General features: G+C 39.5%; 1 protein-coding gene across 1 annotated transcript; it reads right to left on the reverse strand.

Moving 5' to 3' along the window:
- Nucleotides 1-392: 392 nt before the first annotated feature.
- On the reverse strand, nt 393-24,150 carry ABCB10 (ATP binding cassette subfamily B member 10). The gene is made up of 13 exons (XM_063390507.1): nt 23,320-24,150; nt 15,825-16,025; nt 15,270-15,472; nt 13,486-13,620; nt 11,965-12,111; nt 11,101-11,236; nt 8,644-8,739; nt 5,983-6,192; nt 5,649-5,728; nt 3,943-4,123; nt 3,658-3,701; nt 2,136-2,170; nt 393-1,531 (listed from the first exon to the last, which is right to left on the reverse strand). The coding sequence occupies exons 1-13, from the start codon at nt 23,780-23,782 to the stop codon at nt 1,240-1,242; spliced, it is 2,223 nt and encodes a 740-aa protein (XP_063246577.1). The 5' UTR covers nt 23,783-24,150; the 3' UTR covers nt 393-1,239.
- Between the last annotated feature and the right edge of the window lie 210 nt (nt 24,151-24,360).

Genomic DNA, 24,360 nt, shown 5'->3' on the forward strand with positions numbered 1-24,360 from the left:
AAAGCACATCTGGATGCAATTTTATTTTCATTCTCTAATATTTTCACTATATTCCACAAGATGCCACTAATGGCACTAACATTTTAGGCTTGCCCAGCAGTAGGTATTTCAGCTATTGCCAATAAGGTCTTCCAGCAACAAGTTTTCCTAGCATGGATGAGTTTTAATGTGACCTAGGAAGCTTCTAGCTTTTTTAAATCTCCTTGTGGGGTTTTGCATCTTCAGATATTCTATTGATAGAGACTCTTCAATCAGAAACATGAGGCAAACTCTTCACTGCCAAACATATCCCACTGCAGTTATTCCAATTAATGTAATGCTGCTATTTTACTAGTTGTCCTTGAGAAGGTCGTTTATTAGTTGTTTCTAATAAAGTAGTTAGGCAAAACTCATCATTTGTATCACTGAAATTTTAATTAACAATACAAAACTTACATATGCCTTTAAAAAGGACAAAAACATATATAGGAGGGCATATTCTTTCAGATATCATCTTAGAAAGGAAGATAAACTAAAGAAATGGGAAAATAGAAAAGGGAAGAAAACGCATGCAAATGTTAGATTTTCCTATGTAACTTGATATAGTAATACACTTCTTTAGTCCTTATGCAAAGTCAGTTTTTTTCTTTGGTTGCCTTTTTTTTCCCCGTTGGGTTGTTTGCTTTATTAAAGAACTTTCCTCCAACTCATGCTTTCATAGTCTCTGATGTGTTTTAATATGTAGTTCTCTACAGGAACTGTAGATGGGGATCACAGTCAAGTTCAGAACACATAATCACATTTCGGAACAAACGGTAACTGGAAGGACAGCGCAGTGGAAGTCAGACAACTTTCAGAGTGTGTTGCTGTCATGCATTTTAAGACTACTGACAAACACAAAACACAAAAGTTCCTTGGAAAGAGAGAGACAATGATATGAAAATGATAAGATTGTCATTTAATTACCTTTAAAATACTGAACTTGAGAATGAAGCACATCTTCACACAGTGCATTACAGCAAACAAGATTCTAGACAATCTCAAAGTAAATACATGGAGAAAAATCTATGCACTGAAATTATCTCAGTGTGACATATTTTTAAAAGTTACAATAGTTATTAAAAAGCTTTCAATAAAAAGTTTAAACACATTTAAGTTTCAAAAGAATATTTTGTACATTTTGGAAAAATATAACATTTACTTTACATAACTGAAACATAAGTTATAGTCTTTGCAAGTTTCCATTATTCATACATTGTCTCATACATTTTCTTTGAATATATCCTTTTCTCTGGATTGTGAATCTAATGCAAAAGTATCACCATTCTGAAGAAAAGCTTGTTTCTGCATTAGTTTCCTGAAAAGTCCATTTGGATTTGCAAGTAGTTCCTCATGTTTCCCACATTCAAGAATTCTCCCCTGGCCAAGGACTGCAACAGAATCAGCATTTTGAATGGTAGACAGACGATGAGCAATAATTAGCACTGTCCTCCCTTCCATCAGCCGGTCCAGAGCTTCTTGCACTAGATACTCATTTTCAGCATCCAAAGCACTAGTGACAAATAGGGGAGTGGGAGAGAGGAGGATATTTGTTATTGTAAGACAGGTTGGTTTTGTAGGTATGAAGCTTATTTTGGCAAAACTGCAAACCCTCTCTATTCGTGGTGAAGATGAACTGCTGGAACTGCAGGAAAGTTTTATGAACATGGTCAGTGCTCACATCCAAGCAATAGGCATTACATATTCTCATATGGAAAAATAAGCATGGAGAAATAACACCAAATTAAGTCAGTGGAAAGAAAAATCAGTTACAATGCAGAATAATCCCATCTCTTACACTAGCATCTATGTTTAAACTAAAGATACAAAAAAGCCTTAAGTAGATGTTTCAAAATCATGTTACATACTACAAATTTAACTCCATGAAAAATCACAATGTACCAGCTATCCTTTCTGCTTTGCATATAGAGTTCTTGTTATAGGTCTCCTAACCAAGTCACACATTCTAGAAGACATATTCTTTTTTGTGAGTAGAGAGCAAGAAGGGGCTAGATAATGTATAATGACACGGAGAGAAAGAAAGAAGAGAGAACAGTTCCCAAATCTGAGTTTTTCAGGTACATAATTTCTAAGTTTCTATATCTTTTTCTTCCTACCTTGTTGCTTCATCTAACAGAAGAATTTTAGGATTCTGAAAAAGAAAGTAAAACTGGTTAAACAAGATCGGAATATTTATATCAATAGAGAACAGGATTCATATAGCTTAAAACTCCGAGAACCTACTTCATCAAAAGAACTGAGCATCATTCAAAGCATTACTTCTAAGAAATCTAAATGCTACAAGGACAAAAGAGAAACAACACTCCTCCATTTTCAAATTTTCCAAATATAGCAGAATACTATTCCTGGATAACCATTTGAAAGATACAAACTAAAGGGGGGAGATGATTTTCAGGCATTCTTGGCAGCTCTGTGGTCAAAAGTTCTGCATTTTTATGTGGCTCTTTCACAGTGGCTCAGCTACCCTCTGCTTGCAGTCAGTCTGCTATGTAAAACTGTCTTAGTAACTGAAAGTAACAAAGCCCTACTAACAAGCAGTATTTCACTCACAGGTAAAACACATAGTACTTAAGAGCTAGCATTTAAGAACTTCTTCCAGTCAGATTATTAAAAAAAAAAATTGCCAGCACTCAAATCCTTTAGAAGAATTCACTACTGAATTACAGAAAATAACCTGAACTTCCTTGATAAAGTTGAGAATAAAAGCTTTAAACTTTATCTGGGACAGATGGGACTCCACTGCACCCCTAGCTATCCCAGTATATCAACTACTCATTTATCTTTACAACCTTTTTACTTCCAAAAAATAAAGTTTTTAATCCCATGAACCATTTAAAATGGATGGCTTGAAATACAATCAGCTTTTCAGCATCTGTGGTATAAGAGAACTGTTATAATGAAATTCCTATTAATCTGGCAGAACTGGGCATGCCAGGATGCTACAGACACCTGTGTGGCTTACCATGAATGCAAACTGTGTTCAGCAAGGACCAAAACTTCCAGCTGAGCATCAGCACCAAACTGCCTCCCAGCAAGGCCCAGTGGCTGTCCCTGAATGAAACTCACTGATCCTCAGAAGCCCCCTCAAATTTGTGCAGCAAAGAGCCTGCCCTGAAGCTAGACCCATACCAATCTTGGAAGAAAAACATGACACTACATTGTGCCTGAAATATCACCTTGTCCCAAATCCAGGCCACCTCCCCTCAAAGCTAAGACAAGGCTTCTGAAGTACTAGTAAACTGCAACCCAGAAAAATTAACCCATGAATGATAGAGATCTGAACACAGATGTGTCATATATACATTTAATAGTACCACATTCCTAAAGTCTTCCTTCATCCTTGACCTCATCTTATGGACAGGGGCCATTATACAATGCTTTAAGATCAGTCTTGGCAAGAACTATCAAAAAACATGGCTGAAAGATAGGAAGAAGCATTGACATTAGGTAAATTGTCATTAGTTAAGCCACTCAGCCCTTTCAAACTTCATCAACGTAAAAGATACAGTTTTCCCTTTTAAAAAAATATTTTCCTACCTCTCCCATTGAAATACTCCTTGTTAATCCTTTTTGCCTCCCCCTAGAAGTAGTTAAATAGTTGTTTGGGTGATGGCTTACCTTGAGCAAAGCTCGAGCAATTGCAATTCGTTGCTTCTGTCCACCTAGGGGAAAAGAATCAGTAAACTGAAATAGGAAAAAAGATGTCAGGTAATTTTAACTGAATGCCTGGGCTGAGCAGAATTAGGCCCAGTTACTTTAGTGGGGAACGGAGGCCAAGGGTGGATTCTTTTAATACTTATGGCAGGCTACAGCTTGGAGAAAAAAGTGGTAACAAAAAATGATGGGATTTTTACAACACTCAATAGCATCAAGATTTTTAAAATAAGCAACATAAAGACATACCTGAAAGCAAAATGCCTTTTTCTCCAACTACAGTATCAAACCCTTTTGGAAAATCTCTGATAAAGCTAGCAGCATTAGCTATTTCAGCAACTTTCTGAATCTCCTCTGCAGTCACAGTAGAAGGATCCTCTGCACCATAAGCAATATTTTCAGCAATAGAACAGGAGAAGAGAATTGGTTCCTGAAAAATGCAAACACATAACCAATATGGTAGACATGTAATTGTATGCATGCGTTATCTATAATGTCAGATAACATAAATCCCACTTACAAGACCCCACTTACAATATCCATACAAAGAATATGTAAGCTAGTGTTAATTAAAGACTAATATAAAACCTCCTCCCCTAACACCAAAATTGGCAGTGAAAACAAATTAAAAATTAAGTTGCTTTTTTAATTGACAAAACGTAACCCTCAATGCCTAATATTTTAGGAAGAGTTGAGGAAGAGCTATACATTCAAACATCAAAAGCCCTTCCTTTGTACTTTGCCACACATCATCATAGTGGAAGGGATGAAGCACCTGTCCTGTGAGGGAAGGCTGAGAGAGATGGGGCTGTTCAGCCTGGAGAAGAAGAGGCTCCAGAAAGACCTGATTGTGGTGTTTCAGGACTTAAAGGGAGGCTCTAAGAAAGATGGAAACAGATGTTTTAGCAGGGCCTGCTGTGATAGGACAAGGGGTGATGGTTTTAAACTAAAGGAGGGTCAGTTTAGATTAGATATAACGAAGACTTTTTTACAGTGCAGGGGGTGAAACACTGGAAGAGGTTGCCCAGAGAGGTGGTGGATGCCCCGTCCTTGGAAACCTTGTAAGTCAGGCTCATTCAAGGATGGGGCTCTGAACAACCACATCTAGTTGAAGATGTCTCTCCTCAGTGCAGGGGGATTGGATTAGATGACATTTGAAGGTCCCTTCCGACCCAAACTATTCAATGATTTGCAACAATGATGACTCTTCCCTTAATCTCTGCACAGATTTTATGGCATTATGTGTATTTAATTTGTATTCAAGCTTACAACAGAGAACTGTGAGATAGGACAAGTGATGTACAATGGGAAAATGTCTGAAACAAGGTAAGTGAGCTCTGTTTAAAAAGTAGAGTCATGTTCTTTGAATACCAGTATTGACCTCCTACTGGTAATTTAAATGGAATAGATTCTTTCAAAAAGAAAAGTGCTAATGAGCCAACAGGAAAATCATTTTTGCACGAAAGATTTTGGTGGCATTATTACATAAAGAAGTTGTTTTGAAATGCAACAAATCCTCAGTTACTCTTATGCTTTTAACCAGAACATCAGCCCAACTGTTAATTGCACTGTGAAGTACCTGGGGAGAGGAGGGTATGAACATTTTAATTGATGAAATAGTTTATTTTTAAGACATCATTGACTTCCAAAGTCTGGAGGTTGCTAGGAAGGTGGCACTATAAAAGTAGGTGCCAAATGTGCTGTATTTTCATGCTTTCCTAATGGAATTGTGTTTTCCTGGAAACTAGTCAGAACACAAAAGGTCAGTTGTTTAAATGGCTGTGTAAAATATGATTGTGTGACTTGCATCAATACAAAAATATGATTGTGTGACTTCCAAAATGGAAGGATTTCACTGAGATGCAAGGTTATGTCTTTTGAAAAAGAAGGAAAGTGAGGAAAAGCAAGCTGATCACAAAATTATTTCACCCACTAGGATTTTTTTTCTTCCTTACCTGACTTACTGTTCCAATCTTTGTCCTGAACCACAGTGGATTTAACTGACGGATATCAAAGCCATCAACGGTGATAGTACCTTAAGTTAGGAAACAGTGAAGTCAAGTGTGTTTGACACGTACTGAAAAGAGTCTGAAGGAACAGCTGAGAATGACAACTGGGCAATCACACACTGTGCTGGTGGATCAGAAATCCAAAGCTATGCAGGCACCACCACAAGGTAACCACACATCCCAGAAAGAACCTCAAGCACAGGAACCCCAACTGTTTATAAGGTTTATCTGAGATGCAAAGCACTAATTGTTGCAAATGAGAGCAACACACAAATCATACCTGAGATAGGATCATACAGCCGCAGCAGGAGGGATACAATTGTTGATTTCCCTGTACCACTTGGGCCAACGAGAGCCATAACAGAGCCAGCTGGAATGGAAAGACTGAAATCCTTGAAAATTAATGCTTCTGGACGAGTTGGATATGCAAATTTGACATCTTTGAATTCCAAAGCACCTCTGAATACATCTTTGCCTAATGTGATTCCCTCTATATAAAAAAGAATAAAATACAGAAATGTGAACAGAAACAAAAATTGGCTCAGCCTTCCTAGAACTTGTTTCACAGACACTCAGTATAAATATCTATCTCCACATCCAGTCTATGGATAACTGCAAGCCACAGTTCAGGACCACAGTGGTTCTATTTCAGCCATGAGTGAATCAGTGTGGTATACCAATCATTCCTGAATGCAATTTCAGGTTGCTCACCAGCACTGAACCTGTAGGCTACCTACAGCAAGAGGGAGAATTTGCACCTTGCTAATACCTAACCACTAACAACAATCACTTCTCACAGAATTATCTGAATTAGGGAACATACTATAAACAATTCAAGCTTTGTCAATTAGGAGCAATGAAAGAAAAAGGCATTGGTGAAGGACAAAGTCCTATTACCATAGAACACAAAAAGATAAACATTGCAAATCATTTATTGCCCTTTCACCGAGCCACAAAAGTCACCTGAAGTACCCTCCTCTGAACAAGAGCAGCTCCTGTCACTGGAATAAAGCTGCTTCTAGGTTTGTTGCACTAACAGACAATTTTTAGTTTTATTTTCTCCTTTCAGTGGAAAGCATATTTAATAAATTCAAATGCCAGTCAGAGGCCTAGATCTTAGGCAACAGTTCACTGAAATAAAAATTTCAGTTTGTGAAATTTTCCATGAATTAAACCACCATAAATGAACAATTACCAAAGTTAAATAAAACCAGCTTCTTTCTGGAACACTTAAACAAGTATCTTAATATCATTACTAGAAAAAGCTGATAAATAGTTAAGACAAAAAACAAAATTTTTTCAAGCCCTGTTAAGACCCAGTGACACATATCCATACAAAGCAAAGTAATTGGATAGTGAGGCTGAATTTCCAAAAGACAAAGTTCCCACCAACTTTGTGAAAAGTGGCAGTACTACAGCAACACCAGAGTGATGTTTGTTTGTCCTGGAGAAGCACAGCTCAAACCCTTAATTCTTTTCAGATGCAGCACACGAGTAACTCCCAACCAGCCACAGTACATGGCAGCACAAGCCAATATTTGGTTAAATGGTAACTGTGGATAGGAAACAAAGACACCCATCAGGAGCAATTAAGATTTCACTAGCTCTGCTCTTTTTTTTCCCAGGTTTCCATTTCTTCTCCAGGCTTTCATTTAATAACAGTAGCACTGAAATGGAAAAGGCAAAAGCATACAATTCCAGATTCCTTCCTCAACTTTAACCTGTGGACATTCACACTGTAGTGTTTCTACAATAGCCTGTAAACCTCCTTTTGGGAAAAGAAATGTATTTGCTAAATCCTGTGTTAGCAGCATAATCCTTATTATTACCATGGTGGCAAGTAATCACTTATCTTAAGTCTCAGTTCCAGTTATTGTACAGCCTATCCATGGCCCAAAACACTGAATCTACTGCAATACAGGAAGTCTGCTACCACAAGTCCTTCCTCTATATGTCACTGTAGAAATACCTAAAAACTACGTACTTGTCTCTTGTTTGGATTTTAGACACAAGAAAAAAAGACATTATTACTTGTTCCCCAGATATTTGTTGTCACCAGCAACAACTAGAGTTCTGCAAAAATAAAATCTTACCCCCCAAATAAGGAAGAAATGTGGGTAGTATTACTGCAAGGACAAAGGTGCAAATCACTCCAAAAGCAACACCTATGGTAGCTGCACATCCACACTATCCCAAGAAGCAGAAGTCCCCCTATCAGCCCTACCCTTTACTTCCTTTTATTCCCCAGTCATGCCTCAGTCTCGGATTCCTATGGCAGAACAACACAAAAATTCAGTTTAGTATGTGTTGCTGAAAGGCCTCAATCTGTGTGTTTGCAAGTTAGGATTCAAGTCCACGTGTCTTACTATGGGCTGATTTTTACTGCATCAGTATGAAATGTTTAAGCTTGCAATACTCTTAATGAAACCACGTGGTTTTGAAAGCTTCTCTGATCATTTCTTAGCCATTAGAGACAAGCACGGTAAACCTTTCAGTGGAAATATGAGATACAGCCATCTCAGAGCTCCTCCCTCCTCTCCTTTTTCTTCATTCCACTCTTTTTGCTCTAAGGCTGAATCAAGAGGAAGTAGTGATGACATCAACAAAAAATTCCAAAAAGCTGGAAATGACCATGTCCTCAGTCACATAAATTAGAAAGTAATATGATTTAAAATCATACTCTGAATTAAATAAATAAAAAATAATTAAATCAAAAGTAACTAATTATGCCAAACTTCTGGCTTCTAATTTTTTTTTATTAAAGGAATTTTTCATCATCTCTTTCATACTTAGGTAAAGTCAGAAGGATTATGACCATATCTAGTTTCTTTGAAGAGAATGTAAATCAGTACTACCTTTAAGTGTTACACACACCCTTCTAAAGTCTTGCTGACCCGTAAGAGAAAATCAACCTTTAAATAGTAACAAACCAGGAACCCACCATTAAATGGAAGTTGGGGCTTCCTTTCAATAAGTTCCCAAAGACGTCCACCAGCACCTAGTCCTTTCATTAGCTCAGAATAAAAGGAACTTAGACCTAAACAAAAAACAGAACAGTATTATGCATCCAGATGCAATAGAAGACACAGAAGAGATAAAATTATCATTATACTTTTCAGCAGCAGCGTTGAAGGATCAGATATGTAGGGGATCTTGTATCCCAACAAACTGTTAAACGTGTTAAATCCTATCTAGTCTCATTTGAGCACTGCCAATAACCCTTATTCACCATTCTTAATGTATCTGTGAAACAAATCACTCTGAAGAAAAGAAAATGTTAATACACTTCAGCTTATGTATGCCTTTTTTCATTCACCTCTCAGGAAGAACAGCATCCAACTTTAGGAAAAGGGCTTTGCATTCAACCAGCTATATTCCCAGATCATTCAGAAAGCTCTTCTTTGTCAGACAGGTTTACACTGATACAGGGAAGCCTGACTGAGTCAGCCACAGCGGAGAGAGAGCACAAAACCTAAGGCTGAAGTGATGCTTGAGAAGGTGTGTGGAGAGTGGACAATGGAAAGAAATGTGTCTCCCATGCCAGAGTACTTCAAACAGTACTGGAGAGAGCAAAAGCTAAGCACAAGGCCTGCACACAGTACTGGGCCCCAGCTCTTGGCAGCTGTGTGAATCATCTTGAAGGTAGCTTGGCTGAAGGGCTTTCCAGCTGACATAAACACAGAAACCGACACAGAAATAAAATAGTACATAGATATAAAATGTCCAATTTCTTACATTCTTGTGCACCTTTCAAAAGAAAGAAAGAAACTGATTTCATGATCTTTGAATTCCAACAGAATAAACATACTTACACTGTAAAATGCAGTGTTAAGAGTTATTTCAGGAGGCCAGAAAAACCAAGGTGCATATAAATACATTCAGATGTATATCTGAATATTTATATAATGGATTTACTGGTTTATTTTTGCAAAGCAAGAAGCTCAGCTCAAGGTCACAAGTCTGTAAGTGTAGGCAGGGTGTTTCATCATGCTGCTGCTGAGGACTATCTGAAAGTTTGCAACACTAGCCATGGTGAGAAGCTGTCTTCTCGGAAAAAAGAGCCAAAGCATCACATCCTAGAGCAGGGCACGGCAGGGGAAGGCATAAGCCTCACAGAGCAGCTTCAAACTCAAACACTGAGGTTTGCAAAGTCACAACCACTCCTAAAAAACCCATTATATAATATGGATAGCAAATACAAATTAGAAAAAGTTTTTATTTTTCTTAACCCATGTTCTGTGTTTGGAAGAAAACACAGCAAGCTTACAACAAAGAGGGGCAAGTCGCAGATTATGCCGTGAACTTCACTGTTGTTGCATTGACTTCTGTATGTACTGATGACATATATAGAGCAGACTTAGCACTTGGAAGATTTATATGCCTTGTAGGCATCTAGGAAGGCAGGCCTCTTGTGGCAAGTCACCTCTGCTTCAGAAGCCCCATGAGAATGAGCTCTGTGCAGAACTACATTTTACAATAATCAGAACTAGAATTTAAAAAATATGTTTTTAAAGCAAATAAAAGGTAATTCAATGATATTTTTAGCAGCACTTCTAATCTTCATTTATTTAATGAACTTGTCCCATGTTTTCAAAGTGCCAGGTATCTCTCCACTGATCAAACTTCAATGATTTAAGCAGAGAAGAAAGGGGGCTGGTAGTTGGAATTTTGATACACAAAGAAGTAGGTTTGTTAAATTCTGCCCTCAAGAACATCTTTGTGCTCCCTGTGATATCAGGCCTAGTCTTAAAAAAGAAAAATACAAGTAAGCTGCATCACTCTCCTAGTATATCAGAAGTGACAGACCTATTTTAAAGAAGAATGCTTCCAGTAAGTTGTGGAACCTCTGAGCAACTTATCTTCATTTTTGCCTGTATACAGCCATGAAGACAGCTCCGTCAAAAAGATGAGCAGCTTGTTGCTGGGCCAGTAGATTACAGAGTGTGGGCTTCCAGGAGGAGTCAGTGAGTAAGGAAAACCAGAAGGTTAGCACCAAGTGCAGTATTCTGCTGGCACTTTGTTCACTCTTCCAGTTGAGGACACTCAATGCTGAATTACAGCTAAACGCTACATGCCTTTCTAAATAGAGTATGCTTAACATAGACCCATGTATTTTATTGTTTTACACAATACAGTAAGTATCTTAATTTAGACCTGAAGAAAATTAAAGCAATATATACTGTCACATGCACACATTGAAAAAATTGACCTTTCTTTTGGGGAAAAAGAAGGCTTATATTAAGTTATAGACTATTATTTTCATTAAGTCTTCAGAAAAAAAGTAATTATGATTTCTCAAGAAGTTAATTTGGAAGATTTTTTAAGAGCTTCTTCCCTCCTGCCCCTATAATGACTGTAATGCTTTGAAGTGAAGAAAATCTAATTTCCCATTCCATACCTCCAATGCTTACACCAACCCAGAAAGCATACATGAGGAAAGATGAGAGTTCACCAACTGTCATGTAGGCACTGCCCATTAGTAATCCTCCTTTGTATAACACTGAGAGGACAATTAAGTTCCCAGAAAGGCCAGTCTAAGGAAAAAGGAAAAGGCAGATTATGTAACATACATCTTGAATTTCATCCTCTAAAACATTGTTTCAGAACTTTCCTTGTAATGAAAAGAACTCTCACACTGCAGGTATTTAAGGCTTTTGGAGGACTGAGATAAATGAAACAATTCTAACGTAAAGCCAGCCAACAGCCGGCCAGACATTCAGTGGCACTGTGCTATCCAACAAGTGTTCAAAAAGCAAACTTTTTGGTTTTGTTTTTCCCCCAAGGTGGAAAGGAACACTAAACATTATCCTCAACTATCATTACCAAGGAAGAATTGATAGTCTGCAGTTATGTTAGAGAGTTACGGAAAAATCCAAGCCTCCCTCCCCTACCTGTGCACTCCTATGCATTGATGCTCCTCTCATTGGGGAGCCAAACCACTAACTGCTAAGGGTAGGGGAAGGTTTCCACTGGTTTAATTCCTTCAATAGAAAGTGTGGCCTCAGATAAGCAGTCCCCAGCTGTGGGGTGTGGTGCAGAAATAGAGGCTTAAAGTGACTTTATCATACCATTTTATCTTGAGATGCAGTTTCACAGCAATTTAGACTGATTTAAGTCCAGTCTTCCCAGAGTTTTATGCAGGTTCAACTTATTCCAAATAATTTACTTGCAGATTTTTAAGTATCATCGGGAGTTTTAAAATAACTGACACTTTGCATAATGTGGTTGGAAAGTATGTTTGACTTTCATTAAATATACTTACTGCTCCGAAGAAGCCTGCCCGAGCTATTGCCTCTTTTTTAGCCAGCTGTAGCACATAATCAACTTTATTTGTATACTTCTCCATTTCAGCCACTTCTTGCCCAAAAGCTCGAACTGTTCTGATGTTTCCAATACGCTCTTCAGCTAACTGCATTGAAGCAAAGCACAAAACAGATCCACAGAGACACTGAATTTGAAATGCTCACATTACAGAACATCTGAAAGTTAAACCAAGATCACTTCATTAATCTACATATCTTTGGATAGCACTAGAAAATTTCTCATGCCTTCCTCTCCCCACCCCAACCCCCTTTTTTTAAAAATTCTATAAAGTTAAAAGCAAATTGCATGCCCAGGCAATTTAAAAAAAACCTCCAGATTGTCTTAAGTGCTAGCAGAGACAGAAAAATATAAAAGTAGGGTTAAAAAAATCGGTGTGAATAACACTCATAGGGAAGTTACTATTCACAATATGCAGTAATAATGTGGGAAGGGAAAAAGAAAGAATATTCTGTTCCATACTAAGCTATGCAAGAAAGTCTGCAGCTATTACCTAAAGCAATTCCACTCATTTGATCAAAGAAATGTTGGAGATTAATTTAGCCCAACTGCTAATATCTCATTTCAACTCAATATTTTAACTTCTAAACAGCAAAGTATTAATTCTAAAATACCTGAATTGTAACCAATTACACTAAGTTGTTAATGGACATTGTGATGGTCTTAAAAAAACAAGTTCCCTTTTTGTAAGTAAAAGTATGATAGAAAAATATAATTCTCCTTCTTCCATCTCCCATTCAACCTGAAAATTTGAATGGAACACAACGACTGCTTGTTCATATGAAGTCCCACACCTGGTTTACAAAGGCATGAGCTTCCCACCAACACAGCCTGAGGAAGACAAACAGAAGAGGGCTAATCTTCCTTTTCCACAGTTCACAATTTTGAAAGAGCTGACAACTATGACTATTTTAACTAGAGCTTTCCTAGTTATATTTCTATGCTTTATAATAATGTTTTCCCACTCTAAGCCTTTCAGAAAAACATTTAAGAAACAGGCCCCATAAACATTTAAGAGCTGACAGTAAGGTCAATCATCAGGGATGCATTTCAGAGACAGACTTGCTAGCAAAAGAAACATTCATCTAGGATGCTCCTGATGGCTTCAAGCTCAAAACCGTAATCCAAGAAAAGTGGTTTTCAGACCCAGGTACCAACTTACACAAGACTTTATAGGCTGATTTTTTATGCTCTCACAAAGCTAAAGCCTAAGCTCCTTGTTATTTCTTACATTTACAAATTCTCAATGCCTAATATCTCTGTATTATATTGTTATGGACAAAGAAGCATGGTTGTTCTTGAGATCTGTGAATATGTGTTACTGACATTTACCTTTCATACTACTCAGGTGCAAAACTACAGGGTCAGAATTAACAGTACAATTGTTTTCAGAAGATCTGTAACTTTAGAGATATTAACCTACATACATTAGAGCAACTTTAAAGTTAACTAGACAGGTTACCTGTGTTGCTTCTGCAAGAGAATCTTGAGTCATTTTAGTAAGCTTTCGCAAGTATCTGCCATAAATCACAGCCAGGACAGCCAAAGGTGGCACAACGCTCAGAACAAATACAGCAAGGCTAGGGGAAACAAAAAACTAGAAGAAAAAGGTATTGTCAGAGTTTAGCATTCAGATTAAAAATAATCCCTGGAGTACTGAAGTGCAACTTCCCTTTCTACTTTTCTAAAACTAGTAGGGATTTAGTGCTGCCATGCTTTCATTTCTCATGTTTAAATTTTTTCCAGGCAAAATATCCATCCTTCCACAGCATTTGGGAGGTTAGAACAATGGACTATAAACAAAGCCGTCTGGATTTAATTTCTAGCTTTCTTGCTGGTTCATTGTGTGGTCTTAGTCAAGCATCTTAACCTGCCAGTAAACAGGCCTACCAGGAAATCTCTTGGGGATGCTGAAAGATATAGCCTATTACACAGTTTATAAAGTGCTTTCACAACTATTAAATAGATGGTGTAATACAGAAACTCTGAGTAGAGAAATATTATACAGTACTTCTGGGTAACTGAGGAACAAACAGATGGAGTCACCAGTACTCCCTAGCACAAGTGGGTGGAACAAGGCATTTAATTTATTGCTGCAAAACTTTATTGCCTGTAATGATCATCATCAAAGCACCTAAAGAGGTTCTCTTCATAAGATTTACTGACATTAGATCTAATGTGTTTTGATTTCAACTTGCTTTCTGTACTGAAAACAAAAATCTCCAGAAAGATTCAAAATCAACATAACTGACAGGCTTTATAATTATTTCATAATAATATTTCTTTCTTTTCTTGGCAAGCTTTTATAGTCCACCTCTTACAACTGTCTCACAGCAGTATTTTGGAGCAGAATGCATTTTATAAAGTTATCTCATTTTATCTATGGTAAGATAAAATCTTAGACTCCCTTTGTAAGGGAGTACAGAAAGCTATTCTTATCAGCAATTCTTATGAGTGACAAAATAGTAAAGCTTTAAAGCCTTATAAAAGAAACTCTTAACAGTTTCTAATAATGACAATACTGGATGCTTATTTTTATGAGGAGACTATTTGCTGTCTGTTTTTAACTCCAGGTAGGCAGCAGAAATTACTACACTTTCATTTAAGATAATTGCAACCAATGCATAAGCATAAAAAAATCAATGCCACAAAAAAACCCTCAAGAGAAGTCAGATGTTCATATAATCCAACTGACCACCAAGGAATATTAACAGATGCCCTGAACTGAAGCCTTGATTAACAAGACCCCTATGTAAACATATTCTTTACTAACAGATTAAAGCAGAAAGACTAATGCTTGTAAAAATCCTCAGCATTAATTAGACATGCAGTGCTGCCTTTGCTCACCTAGGCTTTAACCAGAATCAACCAACTTTAATGATTTTCTCTCAGGCCCCTCATACCCTATTTTATGTACAACCATGGGAATGTTATCACTGGTTTTAGTATCTTCAGTAAGAATGGAATTCAATGATTTGCCTACTATATTGCTTGATGATTTTGGGTAGCAACAGTAGTTAATGTCAATCCATCATCCTCCAAATTTTGCTTGTGAGTAAACATCAAGTGGCTGGCTACAGGCTCATCACCTATTGCAATAATCCCTGCATCTGTTGTAGAAAACCAGTGAAATACACTTGTACCCAAGACCACACGATTGTTCCTGGACTGATTCCCACTCACCTAATAGAACTGAAACAAATGTGAAACTACAAGAAGTGTCAAGCAAGTAAGAGACCACCATACCATCATTCCAACCCCCACAGATGCTTGTGCTCCTGCCCTGAGCCCATCTGAAAGGTTTTCAGTCACTGAGCGGCCCAAAAGGGCTGTATCTGAAGATAAGCGGTTTATCAGCTCTCCTGTTCTGGTCTTGTCAAAGAAAGCCGTTTCTTGCTTCACAATAGAGGAGAACATGGTTGCTCTCAAACGTTTCACAATTCTTTGTCCTGTCAAAAACGTAAGTCAGTCAAGCATGACACAAGAGAGTTTACAAAGACACCAACAATATAAAAATCACAGGATTGCACAGCTCTGAAAAAGGCGCATTACAGGGAAGAGAGTCTGGTAAGATGTGTTAGATCAGAGCTTTAAGATCTCACCTAACAGCAAATGAAAATGAGCAATCGTGCTGGCATACTTATCTTTGCACTATTAGTTTACCTTTGCTCTGGTTAAAAAAAGCTACTGATTCCAAAATCATCTCTTGGCCATTGCCAAGAGCTTGTTTAAGATCATTACGTATCCTGACTCCATGAAAAACAAGATGACTCTCAGTACCGCTTTTGCTTCTGTTTTTACCTGCAGTCTGCATGAGGTAGACACGAGTAGCATTTGCAGCACCACCACATAAAAAGATTCCGCTCAGCAAGGCACACAGGCTGGTCAGGCTGTCAGCAAAATCCTCACTGGGATTTGTATAAATAATGTCAATAACTTTCCCCATAAAGAAAGGGGCTGACATTGTAATGACACTGGAAACTGCCAGAAAGCCAACAGCAGCTGCAAATCAACAAGAAAAAGGAAAGTTATTCTGAACATACAAGATCGTTTATAGTACAAATGAAATGGTTTTTCACTTGAAACTTCTATTAAGCTTGCAAGTGCCAATTGAAATAATCAGCACTCTTTTACATCCAGTTCTGATCAGGGTATTTTAAGCCACTATATAAATTAACATAGGCAAGGCACATTTTAAGACTCTGAAAAGCCTCTATATACAATCACAGTGCTGGAATTGCTTCTCTTGTCTAATCTTCAACAGCACCATCCAAAAAGGTTAACTTCTCACAGGTGTCACCCTTAGAGATCATTGACAGTCACCAAATTCTCAGATACAATCCTTCAACTCCTGTTTGGTTTGGGTTTTCAGATGTCACTGTATAGAAGCTTCCAGTTGTCTGTTTTTGAGATAACAAGGGCCTGAAGTAAAGATCTGAGAACCATTCAGTCATGCAATTTTATTGGGGAAAAAAACCCCAAACAACCAAAGACCAAAAACCCCTCCAAATTTGATTTCTTCTTAACTGATGAATTTATAAACATTCATTTTGTTTTACTCTTTACTATTGTTGGTGTAAAAGAAAAACAGTATAAGTCTTAATTAGAAGTACATTCACTGATGAGCAGAGCTCTTGAATTCCAGTTGCAGGACCACCCATGGAATAGCCTGTGAAGCTTTTTGAAGGTTTATCACAAAGTATGAAAATCACACTGGACCAAAGCAGCCTTTTGAACTTAAACCTCCAAAGAAATTTCTAGAGCCAAGAACAGAGTTTAATTCTAAAAAGGCAAGCCAAGCTTGGAAGACTGAGAGCTAGAAAAAACCACATCTTAATTGAAAACTGAACAAACTTGATATGAAAACCACTGAACCACAACAAATAATGACATTTATATAGCATCATTTTCCAAGAAGCAACCACACACTTAAAGCAACCATTCAAAGGATTGCTGCAAAACTACTAGCAAATAATGCCTTTCAAGACAAAAATATACAGTGCTGAAAGTCATGAAGTTTAGTTCCATTCTAGTGAGCTTCTTGTATCACTTCCATGGCAAAGACAGCAGCCAGCCTCCCTATTGCACACTGCTGTAAGTAGTATTTCTGACCAAAATGGTTTGATGCCTCTTACCACCTTCACACACACATGGAAAACTTTGTTTCAGTTACTACTTGAAGTGTAAATACAGCTGTGTACTTATGAGGAAGAATTCAGAGTACAAAAAATGCATAGCTAGAGCCTTGTGCTTCTTTGCAAAAACAGAAAGATTTGTTTGCAATCTTTCCCTTGTGTTACAGTCAGGCCAGCAAGTGTGTGAAAGATACAGGATTTGGGTCTTTAACTTGAAACTATAGAAACTATAAGAAACCAGAGGAAAAAGTGAAACACTTTCTGATGCAAACTTATTGATCTATGCCATAGGTATATCTCATAAGGATATTACTTATTAGCTAAAAATTCATAGATGACCTTACTAATAGGCTGGCAGCACTGGTGTATTCAAGCTGTGAAGCAGCAGGGAAAAATCCAACAAAACACAGGTTATTTCCTGTCAGGAAAAGCTGATTGGTCTCCAAGGCAGCTGAGATGGACAAAAGCACTGATTATAAGCACAGGACTGCATGGCAGCTCAGTCTCCATCAGTCCAGACCATTTCTCAGTTATGGATGGAACAGCACATATGAATTGCAGATATAAATATTCACAGGAACAGGACTGAAGGAAGAGGACTGTATAGCTAAAGCATCCATATGTTTCTGTCTAGTGGCTTGAATTTATCTTCAGCTCTTCTTCATTTAAACAGCATGGACTTCACTGTAATTACTTCCAACAGCCTTAACTGAATTAAGAGTAAATACTAGTACCTAAAGCAAGCTGAAAACTACTGAACTAAGCAATATACATGTCTTTATTAATTTAATCACAAATCACATGCAAAATAAGGTGCCCTAATTGAAACTCTCATGTTAATTATACCAGCAGACCAACTAGAAAATTGCACAGCTGCCAAGTGGCCGCTCTTTTTTGTTTCTTTTAAAATGTTGACTAGTTGAAAAAATAGGAACTAACAAACACTCATTGCATTGCCTCCTTTGAAGGAGCTGTCATGGTGATAACTGGCTAAGGGAGGAGTTCCATGTGTTCAGCAACCAGATATGAAGGCACTCCAGAGGCACTGAAGGTTGTTGCTGATAGAAAAAAAAAAAAGGTCACAGTAAACTCTGTAGTATTAGTTTCACATGGCTTACTCTGTTATCCAAAAAATTACATCTAATAAAGCTTCCAAAACACACCCTTTTATTTTTAAAGTAATTTTTTTGAAGGCTGTGAGATGACAATAAAGAAAATGTGAGGCAGATCAGCGGAACTTACAAAACCAGGACTTCAAAGTGGCAACAGCAGCAACGACAAGGAAAGCTGGCTGCAGCAGATGAGCCACCCTCTTGGAAATGTTAGGTAAACATTTTGTTTGTCTACTTGCACAAAAATCCAGATTGCTGCACAAAGTGATGCCTTTATCACTATTAAGATCAACACACTCTCTGTTAAGGCTGAGAAGGGCTTGCTTTTTGACAGCAAACCTGCAACTTCCTCTGAGGACAAGGCTGCCAACTGATAAACCACGATGTTCACAAGTAATAACTAGGCAAAGCTATCAGAAACCTCTCTTCAGAACATAGACAAAGTGACTCCGAAGAGTCATAAATTAATTTTCTACAGACAGAAATAACATGAAGACAGTGAATGTTTCTAATTTTGCTGGTTCCTACCAGCGCACCCCTCTTACCCAGTACCACAGTATGTGGAAGTGTTTGAAGACAAAATACTTGCAAGACTGTCTGGTGAGGGGCTGTTTTGAAGACAAATACATAAGGATTTTACCTCAGATGAATTAAGATCATCCAAGCCAATCAGAGATGAAAGGCAGAAAAATGAGGTATCGATGAGATCTGGCAGTGCACAGTAACCCAGCAACAGGTCGTTAGTTTTTACTATTCCATAAGCGATGAGTGTTACCTCTTGAAATCTTTTAGGTGTTGCACTGGTTTCATTCAAATATGGGGGGCTGGTGAGTCAGAAGCAAGCTTTGGATTGTGAGAAATATCCTTCCACCAGTGACAATGAATGTCTGTCCTTTACCAGTTATCTGTGCAGTTTTATTTAATATCTGGGGAATTTTTAAGCTTAATACTGACTGGCTTTCCACAAGGGCATTTGGAGTGATGAATAAAATCTACCACATTATCATGTGCATTCAGGAAGATTGGGATTTTCAGTTGCTCTTTTATGGGAAAAAAGATGCACTGGTAAATTTTATATTTGTTGGTCAAATAAAGTTCATTTTCTTTTGGTGGACCCTGGTCCACAATATTTTTGGGTATCAACCCTGCCAAGGTATTAACCCTGCAAAGTCAGCTCAGCATATACTGTAAGATAAAAATCTTCTTCCAGAGTATACTATGAGCACTTAATGATGTTCTGTATAGTTCTAGGTTAGGTATGAGTGGTGTGATTTTCTTTCTGTGTTTAATTCATACATGACACCTGCACATCTATTATTATGCAAGGACCTTTTAGAACCACCCTCCTTACATTGTTAAGAACAACTGTGTTACTGTGCTCAGCAAAAAAAAATTCAGTTCACAAAATGCTAGAAAGTAATTTTATCGTGCGTTTAACAGTAAAGCATTTAACTTGTTCATATTTACCTTGTACAGAAGACAGTCTTTATGTCAGACCAACCTAGCTATGACTCCTTCTATCTCCACAGGTCACACAAATAATGAAGCAACAACATTCCGCAAGGAAATTAAGGTCTAAGCAACTAACTGATCACAGTGATAAGCAGCTACTGTTTCTGCAGTATCTTACTTCAGTAGTTTTGTTAACAGTTCACCACTAGTTTAAAATAAACAACCATCACCAATTAGGCACAGAAAAACCAACTTTCTGTGATAAAGCTACAAGGCTGCTTGCACCTTTTGTGAGTTTCATACCAAACATTGACAAAGTCAGAAGAAACATTAGTGGGAGAAACAACAAAAAGCACCTAGCCTATATTTTATTGGTGCACCGCACATGAGAAAACAGTCAGTAAGTTACCTCGACATATACACATATAGGAATTATGAGTTTAAAACCACAAGAATGGCTTTCCAAGAAAAAAAAAAATCAAAGTGCATTATCTGGTGTAATTTTAAAGTAAAATAAAATCCAATTATGAATAAGGCAGTGCTCTTCTGACTTAATTGAAATTTTAATCCATAGGAAAAAGCAGCTATTACAAATTTACCAAAAATTACCAAATAAAACTTATGAAATAACATTTCTTGAATGCCTCTAAAAAAGACCTGTGTACAAAACAGACCTTCTTACTCAATGCACAGAAAGTTTTATAGAGGGAAATGGCACACTTTGCTATGAGATTAAAAATTTCAGAGTTCCCTGTGCTTACATTGCAATTCAATACAACTATTGTTTCCTTCGAGTGTGATTTGGATAAAGTGCAACAGACAGATTCTCACAGGGAGAAACAAGGAGGCAGAAGGATATAAAAAGGGATCATTTTGAAAAGGCATTTTTGTGGTCTCACACACAGAGAGCAAGACTTACTAATTCCAACTACAGCCTTGTCTTCTTCCCCAGGAGCTGAATTTAACTGAAGGTGCAGGTTTACCTTACCTGACTGTACCAGATCGGCCAAAGAATTCCTACAAGTACTTCTCTCCTTTGTTAAACCTGGGAGCTATTACGGGATTTACAAACTCCTAATCACTACACCAAACTATGGTCACTAACAGAGTGAATTCCCACCACAGTATTTGGGCTTCTTTTTACCACTTAATTGCTAACAACAAAATTTAACACACATGTCCCGTTTAAAATATATTCATAGCTCTTCCTCGCTGTAGAAGTAACTGGACACGGAGCACATTACATTGATACTTCTTTTTTTTTTTTTTTCGAACAGTATGACATTTGATACATTATTTTCATTCCCAGGAGCCTCCAGAGGGTCAGAAGCTCCTTCTGCAAGAGGTGCTGTGTGCCAGTGCACGGGAAGTCTGGGCCAGAGCACACTCCTTCTTCCTGAGCCATGGGATGGTGAAGAGGCCCTGCACAGCCCAAGATGGGACCTTCTCCTCTGTTGCCAACCCCAAGGGGAGCAGGTCACCTTCACCTCTGTACCTGCACCTCATCAGCTGACACCACTTCCCCAGCACACCAGCTAGCGTGTGAAGCTAGTCTTGCTCAACTTCCTCATAAATCATCCTCTGCCCCACTGTCCTCACGGCAGGCACTCCACCTTCTGTGACTGTGAATTTCAACCCACAAGTGCAATGAGCTGTGTGCCGTGTGGAATGCCAGGAAAGGCACACAGCACTGCATACTGGTACTGCTACACAACCCCTACATTACCAGCCACCGGTTCAATAAAATACAAAAAATCTGGAAGAACTCAACCTTCCTGCAGAACTAAACAGCACCTGTAGACCTCTGAAGAGATCTCACATCATTTGTTTAATGGTTATATGGACTTGAAAAGGAAATTAAATGTTTTACCCTTGGTTCATACAGCGAAACCATTAACCTTCCTCTTTTTTGAATAGAGCAAACCAAGACATACTGAGTTTTTAAGGACTAGTTTCTCCATACAAAGCTGTAACAGGAAGAAAATGCAACATATTTTAACATATTTTAGATACAATGGGTAGATGCAAATTCCCTACAACCACCTACAATGCATTTTTACCCTTATTTGTTATCCCTGTACTCTATAATGACCACAAGCATTTTCCATTAGCTTTTCCATCACTCCAGCTAATTACAACTTGACGACTACTTTTCCCTTAAGCAGGATGCCAATAAAGAAGAATCTTACATAAATTCCCTCCTCTCCCAGAATGAAGACCAACTGAATACTGAAAAGAAGTTATTACATGTCCATATTTTTTCCATCCTCATGACTTGGTATCATCAAGTTGTTGTGTTAGGGTTTTTTTAAACTTTAATTCAGGCCATTTTGTTATCTTCACAGACAAAACTGCATGTAGCTGGTTTTTAGTAACTGTGATAGCTGATTACTTACATAAAACCATCAGCAGACTGCACAGATTAAGGATACTTTGCTCTATTTCAAAACACAATTACAAACCAGCATACCATACCCTACCTGTGATAAACAAGCTGGCCGCAAGTGCCTAGTAAAGTGAACTAAGTTAAATTTTCAGTTATTTAGAAGCCGAGGGTCCTAAAAGCCAGCCTTAAAATAACTGATTTATTTACTTGATTAAATTTAAATGCGAAAACCACAGACTTTTAAAACTTCATTGTAAAACCAGCAGGTAGTCTAAAATCTATAAACATTCATTTGGATCCAAATTATGTTGGCTATATAATACCAACATGTAATGAAACTCTGTAAATACCCACTGTGAATGAAATCTTGTGCAAAGTTTTGTATTCCACAAACCACCTATTTATATGTCCAACCATCTCACATCTCCTCTCAAACACCATTTACCCATTCCATGGGAAGCAGCTGAATTTTTACAGAGGACTACAGGCCTCTCACTCATGAGACAGTGCACATGCTGTCTGCCAGTAAAGAAGCCTTTAAAAACCCAAAACAAGTAATAATTTGACATTGTTTTCATACCAACAGCTATTATCCTACTAACACATGAGAAGCAATGTCAAGCAAAGTTCATTTATACTCTTGAAAATATCAGTGTTAAGGGTGCAATTTATACAACCATGGCGTTTTGGTTTCACCGCATAGACACCAGAAAATGAACAATTTTCAAAACATCTTAGAAAAGTTTTAAGCAAAAAAATTATTGGGGAGAGAATTCAAATTTACTTTAAAAAAATAAACGCACCAGGTTTCCTTTTTACTTAATTTCATGTAGACTTGGGCCCAATTTATTGCAAGCAGATTGTGCAGCCAGCGTTGAACACGCACAGAGGCATTAAATAAAGGGAACTGAGTTCTGTTAACTTCCAAAACTTTTGCCTTCCCTTCAGAAACCAAGAGATTAAGAGATGGGAAAGTGAGACGAGGGGGCAGAATGTATGTGTTTCCTTTTCACACGTATGGAAGGCTCGCTTCAAGATTCCGCGCTGTGCTGGGATGCTGCCAGCAGGGCCGGTTCTCCCGGGAAACACGACCTTCTCCTTCGCTCCTGCGGCGGCCGCGGCGACCGCGCACCCCGGCCCCGGCAGCCCCTCCGGGCGGGGCGCCCGCCGCCCCCTCCCGCTCCGGCAAAGCCCCGGGGCGGCCCCGGTACCTGTCAGTCTCCAGCGCTCGGGGTGCGCCAGGGCCAGCAGTCTGCGAGCCTCGAAGCGCGGCGGAGCGCCCGGAGCGTCCCGCGGCGGCTCCGCGCCCGCCGCGGTGCTCAGGGGGCGCGGGGCGCCGCCCGCCGCCGCCGCGGCGGGGAGGAGGCGGCCGCGGTAGGACGGGGAGCCCGGCGGCCGCGGCAACAGCGGCGGCGGGGGCTGTGCCCCGCACCTGCCGGGCGGGCACGGCGGAGCGCGGAGCGCGGCGGCCCCGGCGGCCGCCCGAGCCCAGGGGGGCGGCGCCGCCCGGCGCAGCAGCGGCAGCAGCCAGGGCAGGCGCGGCGCGTAGCCCGCCATGCGGCCGGCGCGGCAGCCGAGCTGCTGCTGCTGCGGTCGCGGGTCCCCGCCGCGCGGGTCTGCGGCGGGAGGAGGAGGAGGAGGCGCCTCCGAGCCGCCGCCGCCGCCGCCGCCCATGGGCCGGCGGCCGGGAAGCCGCGGCCGCGCGGGCCCGGCCCGGCCTGCGGCGCGCTGATAAGGCTGCGGTGCCGGCCTCCTCCCGGCCGGCCCGGCCAGCGCCCTCTGCCGCCGCCCGGCACGGGAAGGCACAGCAGGGAGCCCGGGCCTGCCGAAATGGCGCCCGAGAACACCCAGGGCATCTCGGTAATGTGTATAAATATCTCAAAGGCAGGTGCCAAGAGGAAGGTGCCAGGCTCTTTTCAGTGGTACCCTGTGAGACAGCGAGGAGCAGTGGTCACAACTGAAGGCGTAAGAAGTTCCATCTCAATGTGAGGAAGAACTTTACGTTGAGGGTGGCACAGCATTGAACAAGGAACAAGCATGGAACAGGCTGACGAAGGAGCTAATGGTTTTTCGTTGTCTGGAGACATTAAAAACCCACCTGGACGTGTTCTGGTGTCCCCTGCTTGAGGTGACCCTGCCTTGCCATGGGGTTGGACTGGAAGATCTCCAGCGGTCCCTTCCAACACTAACAAGTCTGATTGTTTGAGCCTGCCCTGCCCAGTGATGGCAGAGACCCTCCTGGGAGGGGACAG

Source organism: Prinia subflava, chromosome 2, assembly GCF_021018805.1.
Source record: "Prinia subflava isolate CZ2003 ecotype Zambia chromosome 2, Cam_Psub_1.2, whole genome shotgun sequence".
Taxonomy (NCBI): domain Eukaryota; kingdom Metazoa; phylum Chordata; class Aves; order Passeriformes; family Cisticolidae; genus Prinia; species Prinia subflava.

Coding starts and splice junctions, on each gene's coding strand:
- ABCB10 (XM_063390507.1), bottom strand. CDS start 23,782: ATGGGCGGCGGCGGCGGCGGCGGCTCGGAGGCGCCTCCTCCTCCTCCT. Junction 8,740..11,100: donor GGTTGGTGTAAGCATTGGAG/GTATGGAATGGG, acceptor TTTTTTGTTTAG/GTCTAAGTTCCTTTTATTCT. Junction 6,193..8,643: donor GCCCCAACTTCCATTTAATG/GTGGGTTCCTGG, acceptor TTTTTTATATAG/AGGGAATCACATTAGGCAAA.